Source organism: Triticum dicoccoides, chromosome 6A, assembly GCF_002162155.2.
Source record: "Triticum dicoccoides isolate Atlit2015 ecotype Zavitan chromosome 6A, WEW_v2.0, whole genome shotgun sequence".
NCBI classification, from domain to species: domain Eukaryota; kingdom Viridiplantae; phylum Streptophyta; class Magnoliopsida; order Poales; family Poaceae; genus Triticum; species Triticum dicoccoides.
Genome location: NC_041390.1, coordinates 324,667,507 through 324,674,624, shown reverse-complemented (window position 1 = coordinate 324,674,624; position 7,118 = coordinate 324,667,507). Strand labels below are relative to the sequence as shown.

General features: G+C 46.7%; 1 protein-coding gene across 1 annotated transcript; it reads left to right on the top strand.

The window, feature by feature from the left end:
* LOC119314380 lies at positions 1–2,955 on the top strand. Its single transcript, XM_037589101.1, has 8 exons — positions 1–335; positions 613–895; positions 980–1,275; positions 1,386–1,574; positions 1,664–1,756; positions 1,852–1,959; positions 2,067–2,299; positions 2,649–2,955. The coding sequence occupies exons 1-8, from the start codon at positions 12–14 to the stop codon at positions 2,875–2,877; spliced, it is 1,755 nt and encodes a 584-aa protein (XP_037444998.1). The 5' UTR covers positions 1–11; the 3' UTR covers positions 2,878–2,955.
* Positions 2,956–7,118: the final 4,163 nt, after the last annotated feature.

Sequence of the window (7,118 nt, the reverse complement as noted above, 5' to 3'; positions counted from 1 at the left end):
TTACTAACATCATGCCACCAGTTCTGGAGAGTGATATGCATAGCAGGGAATATCTTGCGGAACAGAAACGCAAGGGTGAGGCGTATTTGAAGGAAAGGGACGCAAGGATTGCAGAACGCAAGGCTGCGGAGCGGCAGACTCTTAAAGACATACAAAGCTTAGCTCGTAGCCTTGTATACCCTAGTGCCTCTAATGCGCAACCGACACAAAATACACGAGGTGCTGATGATCGCAGTGACTCAGAGTATGAACCAGATGCTGAAGAGGAGGCCCATGCAGAGGAAGAGGATTTGAGAGATGAAGAGGAGGTCGTTGTTGCTAAGTCCAAAGCAATGGTAATATATCATGCAGACTTACATCTTAAATAATATGTGCAATGTGGATTCACTGGCTTTAATTTCGCCTTGGTTGTATCATGTGTATGTCACTATGCACTATAAGTATCACAAATAGTTGACTCAAAAGATTTATTCACATTTTCCGTCCCTCCACTTTTCCTAATTAATATAGATGATGATGTCTCTGTTCACTGCATTCTTATTTGAACCTATGCTGACATTGCGCAGGTTAGTGTTGATTAACTGCCTTGTTTGACTCACCTGTTTGACCCAGGCACCTGAAGGTTCTACCATGCCAAAAACGAAAAAGCGTGTCAGATCCAAAAATAGTGCAGCTGCTACCTCAAGAATAACAAGATCTAGAGCTACCGCAACAACTGAGTCAATTGAAGCTACAAACCATCAAGAACAGTCTGCACCAAATCCAACAAACACATCACCTCACCTAACTTCTAAGGATAGCAACTCACTTGACGCTGATTCAGGGGTACAAGGTTCTCAAGACATGATAGGCACATCTGGACAATCTGATAACATTATTACATTACAAGGCCAAGGTATATGCGACATCATCGCTTTACCCCTTCTATTTTCCACTTGAAATTATAACCTTCTAATTTATCTGCTAGCTTGTAATGTAGATGCATTAGCATGCTCCACTGGTCCAACTGATCCACGACCGTCAAGGAGAGGTCGTGGACGTAGACCAACGATGGGGCATGGGCTTCAGGAGTATGCAAGCAGAAATGGAGGGAGGAAAATGCGTATTGATTTTACAGCAGGGAAAGTGAGACCTATAGACCCAGTCCAAGCAGCAAAGCTTTCTTCTGAGTGTGGTATCCACATCAGGAGCAGAATGCATGTTGCTAGGCACTGGAACGACTATGCCAAAAGCCCACTCAAACATGTTATTCCCCATGCTATTAAAGATATCGCGGTGGGATAGTTTCCTTCAATTTTCATACATGTGTTCACATGTTGCATAGTAAATTTAGTGATAAATCGTATATATGATTGGTATTTCATCTTAACTTTGAGATGGAAAAGGATGACAAGGTTGGGAATGATGTATGCACAAAAGTAATCCAGAAGGGTGTTCAACAACAAAGCTACAGGCTAAAGAAGAAATACTTCAATGGTTATACTGCTCAGGAAGCATTATCAAATAAGCCAGCGAACATTACTCATGAGAATTGGACCAGCCTTGTCAATAAATGGTCCGATGAGAGAAACAAGGTTTGTAACAAGATATGCGACCAACAATAGTTTTTGCACTCACATCTACTGTATCATATGTAATACTTATATTCATTTTCTTTATATAGAAAATATGTCAAATGAACAAGGAAAACCGAGAAGCTGTCAAGCATCACCAAAAGACTGGATCTATGTCTTATGTTGCCTATTTCAGCAAACTTGTAAGAAATCCAAATATCTTACTTGTAGTCCTATGCCTATTGCATCTGGCCAATATATATGTAGTAGAAACGTTACGATTTCATATATCTTGTAGAAAAAAGACAAGTACAATAATCAGGACCCAAGTCCTATTGAGTTTTTCAAAGACACCCATATAAACAGCAAGACTGGTAGCATGAGCGAGCCGGCACTTCTAGCTCATGTAAGATTCCTCTATTGTTTCTGACTTGAAATAGATTCTCATATTGATCAAGTGTAATCTACCATATGAACTTTGCCTTAGCATCAATGTTTTTCTTTATACTACAGAATGCAATGGAAAATAAAAGAGAAGCACAATCAAAAGGTGAGCAGCCAGTATCCGATAGAGCGATTGTGGCTGAAGTTCTAAAGGAAGAAAGCGCCCATAGCAGCTTCCTTTCCAGCATGGGGTATGCATCAAGATCCAGGAGGTCTGGGAGCTCTACTTCACCATCCCAGATCCGAGTTTTAGAAGAAAGAATTGAACAGAAGGATAGAGAGGCAAAAGATGCAAATGATAGGTAAATATCTTATTTCCCTTTCTGTTCTTGTTGGTTATTTTTGTTTGCTTCTGTGTGCACATTGCACTCACTGTAGTGAATGAAAGTTCAACTAAGGAGTGCTTCTTTTAACCTGTGTTATCGACTTGATAACCTTTTGGTGATGCTTCCTGTAATCAAGTTGTTGGTTTTGCATATTTTAAAACATTGTAAGTTATTCTTGGGTTTACTGTTTCATTGGCCCATGGGCATGCTTGCCTTGACATTTAATAATGTGCTTCTCTATTTCAAATTCGTACCACTGTACCTTATTTTCTTGTCTGTTTTAATCTCATTATGATGCAATGTTGTTGTGTTTTCTCATTTATAGGCATCGGGAGGAGTTAGCCACAAGACTTCAAGCACAAGAGAGAGCATTTCAAGAGACACAGAAGAATCAGCAAGAAGAATTGGAAGCTCTAAAGAAGAGCCAGCAAGAGAAAAATGAAGCCTGGGCAAAGAAGCAAAAGGAGACGGATAATCTGCTTGATTTTCTCTTGAGGGCTCAAGCAACTCAGCAAGCAACTCAGCAGTCCCAGTCTAAACCAGATGGTTCATGAATGCCATCCTTACATTGGAATCATCAGGAGAACATATGTGGTCTTTAGTTAATATTAGTTTTCATCTTGTCTATTGTCTGTGTCAAACTTGAGTAAGTTTTTTACTGTCATTTTTGTTTACAGAATGATTTGGCTGAGACAATTTCATATATAATATGATTTGATTTTCATATCAACTTATGATGTGATTGTTCTCTTTAACTTTTTTATATAATCTGATGTGATGTGATGTGAATTAAATACATATTTTCATCGTAATTTAGATTCGAAAGAGAGTAAATATATTTTGATGACGTCATCTTCATCCATAATAGAAGTAGTGGCACTAGTAGTGGGATAGCCGCTCGGGTGTTGATGTGGCATAAAGTTAGTGATGTCGCCTCGTCACCGAATATGGTACAATATGGCATATTTCCTCCTAGCACGTGACATTAACTGACTGTCATGGAAATAGCAAGCCGATGACATTCTATACAACGTCACCGAAGGTCCCAATTTCGATGACATTTTTGCGCGCGCGCCGTCACTAGGAGTAATCTATGACGGGGAATCCGTGACGATGCTTGTGACGCCCATAAAATGTCACCGAGGGGTAATTTGTGACGTTATTAGCTATTCGATGACATTTTTTAGCTCGTCATGGTAGGCCTGATCTCTTGTAGTGCAAGTTGATGCCTTGATCATCCTTTCCCTTCCGAAGCACGCATATGCATTGCATATCATGTCTTGCATATCATGCCATGTTTTGCATCATGTTGCTTGTGCATTGCACCGTGATTGATTGTTGGTCCTATGCTTGTGTTCTTGCTTTGGGTAGAGCCCAGAGACGAGTACGTGATCGAGGAACCTGTTGAGTATGCTAGCGAGGATCAAGCTTTCGACAACTCTGAGAACTTTGCAGGCAAGATGACCATACCCTCGAAATCACTTCTATCTTTGCTTGCTAAGTTGTTCGCTCTTTTGCTAGGTCGTGCTACCTACCACTTGCTATATTATGCCTCCCATGTTGCCATGTCAAGCCTCTAACCCACCTTTCCTAGCAAACCGTTGTTTGGCTATGTTACCGCTTTGCTCAGCCCCTCTTATAGCGTTGCTAGTTGCAGGTGAAGATAAAGTTTGTTCCATGTTGGAACATGGATATTGTTGGGATATCATTATTATATCTTATTTACTTTAATGCATCTATATACTTGGTAAAGGGTGGAAGGCTCGGCCTTATTCCTGGTGTTTTGTTCTGCTCTTGCCGCCCTAGTTTCCGTCATACCGGTGTTATGTTCCTTGATTTTGCGTTCCTTACACAGTTGGGTGTTATGGGAACCCCTTGATAGTTCACTTTGAATAAAACTCCTCCAGCAAGGCCCAACGTTGGTTTTACCATTTGCCTACCTACCACCATATACCTTTCCCTTGGGTTCTGCAGACTCAAGGGTCATCTTTATTTTGACCCCCCCCCCCGGGCCAGTGCTCCTCTGAGTGTTGGTCCGAACTGAGCTGCCTGTGAGGCCACCTCGGGGAATCTCAAGGGTAGGTTTTACTCGTAGCCTGTCTCATCCGCTGTTGCCCTGAGAACGAGATATGTGCGACTCCTATCGAGATTTGTCGCCACATCGGGTGGCTTTGCTGGTCTTGTTTTACCATTGTCGAAATGTCTTGTAACCCGAATTCCGAGACTGATCGGGTCTTCCTGGGAGAAGTAATATCCTTCATTGACCGTGAGAGCTTGTGATGGGCTAAGTTGGGACACCCCTGCGGGGTTTTGAACTTTCGTAAGCCGTGCCCACGGTTATGGGAAGATGGGAATTTGTTAATATCCGTTTGTAGAGAACTTGACACGTAACTTAATTAAAATGAATCAATCGCGTGTGTAGCCGTGATGGTCTCTTTTCCGAGGAGTCCGGGAAGTGAACATGGCCTTGTGTTATGCTTGAGCGTAAGTAGCTTCAGGATCACTTCTTGATCACTTATAGCTTCTCAACCGTGCGTTGCTTCTCTTCTCGCTCTCGTTTGCGTAAGTTAGCCACCATATATTCTTAGTGCTTGCTGCAACTCCACCTTGCTAACCTTTCCTACCCTTGAGCTTAAATAGTCTTGATCTTGTGGGTGTGAGATTGCTGAGTCCCCGTGACTCACAGATACTTCCAAACAGATGAAGGTGCCGATGATGCCAGTGCAGGGGACGCTACCGAACTCAAGTGGGAGTTTGATGAGGATTCGGGCCGTTACTATGTTTATTTTCCGGATGATCAGTAGAGGAGCCCAGTTGGGGCGATCGGGGATCTAGCATGTGGGGTTGTCTTTCTTATTTTGGTTCCGTTGTCGGAACTTTTATTGTATTTTCGATGATGTACAGATTATTTATGTATTGTGTGAAGTGGTGATTGTAAGTCGACTCTTTATCCCTTTCTTATTCAGTACGTGGGATGTGTAAAGATTACCCCTCTTGCGACAAGCCTACCATGCGGCTATGCCTCTAAGTCGTGCCCGGACATGTGGGAGATATAGCCGCATTGTGGGTGTTACTGTGGCCACGTGAGGCCGGCGCCAACCCCATCCAGCTCGGGGGCACGTAGCTTTCATCGCTCGTCTCCGGAGACTTCAAGTGCTCAGGAGAGTCGCTGGACCACCAGGAGTCGCCGCTGTCGCTAGAGGAGCTGGTGCCAAGACCGGTGGCGGGCCCCATGCCCGCCCCAGCATCGTCCTGGCGACCTCTATCCAGGCAGCACTCCAGGCGGCGGCCTTCCTCGGGGAAGACCTTGAAGAACAGCACAGAGGTGCTGTCATACTCGAAATGGATCGCGAGGGCACCCTCCGCATGGCAGACTCGGGCAATCTCACCCCAGCCTCGGGTCATGAAGATCTTCCCGAAGGCAACGGTTCCAATCCCCGCTCTAGTCGTTGGGGCGTCGCAGTCGGCATGCTGCATCCAAAGTTCGCGAAGGCCCTTCGGCGGCATCTCGACGGCAAAGAACGGTGGGAGGCATATCTAGGTGCTCGGGGGTATCGCCGCCCACAACACGAACTCGCGCGAAGAGTCTGCAGCATGGACCCCCTGGGGCGATGGCGTGCGCCTCCGCGGCACAGCGACCACAGCCCTGGCGCAGGTGGCGCCACTCACCGCTCCTCCCTCCGGAATCGTCAGCGTGAGTATACAAGGGCAGCGGGTACCCAGGAGGTGGCCTCTCATACCAAGGCCTCGACACCACCGGCCTCACGACCACCTCGCAGCGATGAGACCTCCTTTTCTTTGGCGGGAGCAGCTCGGGCATGTTGAGGGGAGCCTTGCCCTTCTCTGCGGCCGAGAACCCCCAGATCGGTGCCATGTCTACACAAGCAAGAAGTGGAGCTAGGAAGAAGAAGAAGCAGGAGAGGCAGAGGAAAGATGGGTGACGGGGGCTCCGCCCCCTCCCATTTATACCACGAGAAGGCCAACAGGCACACCCCACAGTCAGAGGTAATGATGGTATTCCTTGCATGTCACAGGGACTTGTCACGTCGGGCAGTTGCCGAGGCAGCATGGGGAAGCGGAGACGCCCACGTCCAATCAACCGCCATGGTCGATCGAGGGTGCAGGCTATTTGGGCCCGCGGTGCTCCGTGCTTGACCCTTGGCTTCGCCTCGAAGCCAAGCCCGAGCACGCCTTGGGCCCGGGGGCTACTGTCGGTGTTCTGGGAATGGGGGTCCCCAGACTTGCCTGCCTACGGCCCATGGCATATCTTTGCTAGCAGGCCTATACGGCCCATCTTCATCAACAAGGAATCAAGACCCTCGCGAGGGGCCAAGCCTCGCGAGGCGGACAACACAAGACCTCCTCAGGAGTGGCCTCCCCAGGATGGCTCGTGAGGGGCGGAGAGTTCAAGGTCAGGCAAACCTCGCGAGGTTCTCGTGATGTGAGCCACGACAATCGAGACCAGGCGGGCGCCAGTGCGCGCAGCATCCTTGTTTCCTCTTTGGTGCTAAGGGGGCAAGCACAAGCGCGGAGTATCGAGGCATCAAGGAAAGGTTTCCACATTGGTGCAACAATATTAAGACCAGAAGGACGGCAAGACGGAGGTCACCATGGAGCCCAAGACGGCATCACCAGAACCATTGGCAGGCGAAGACCACCTTTTGTCAGTATAGCTTGTACTGGTTGTCCCCTTTCAAATTGACCGTTGTTGGCTCCCTTCCCGCTCAATATTTGGGGAGAGGACCAGGGCCTCTATAAATAGGACTAGCCACCACCATAGGAGACAGATCATCTA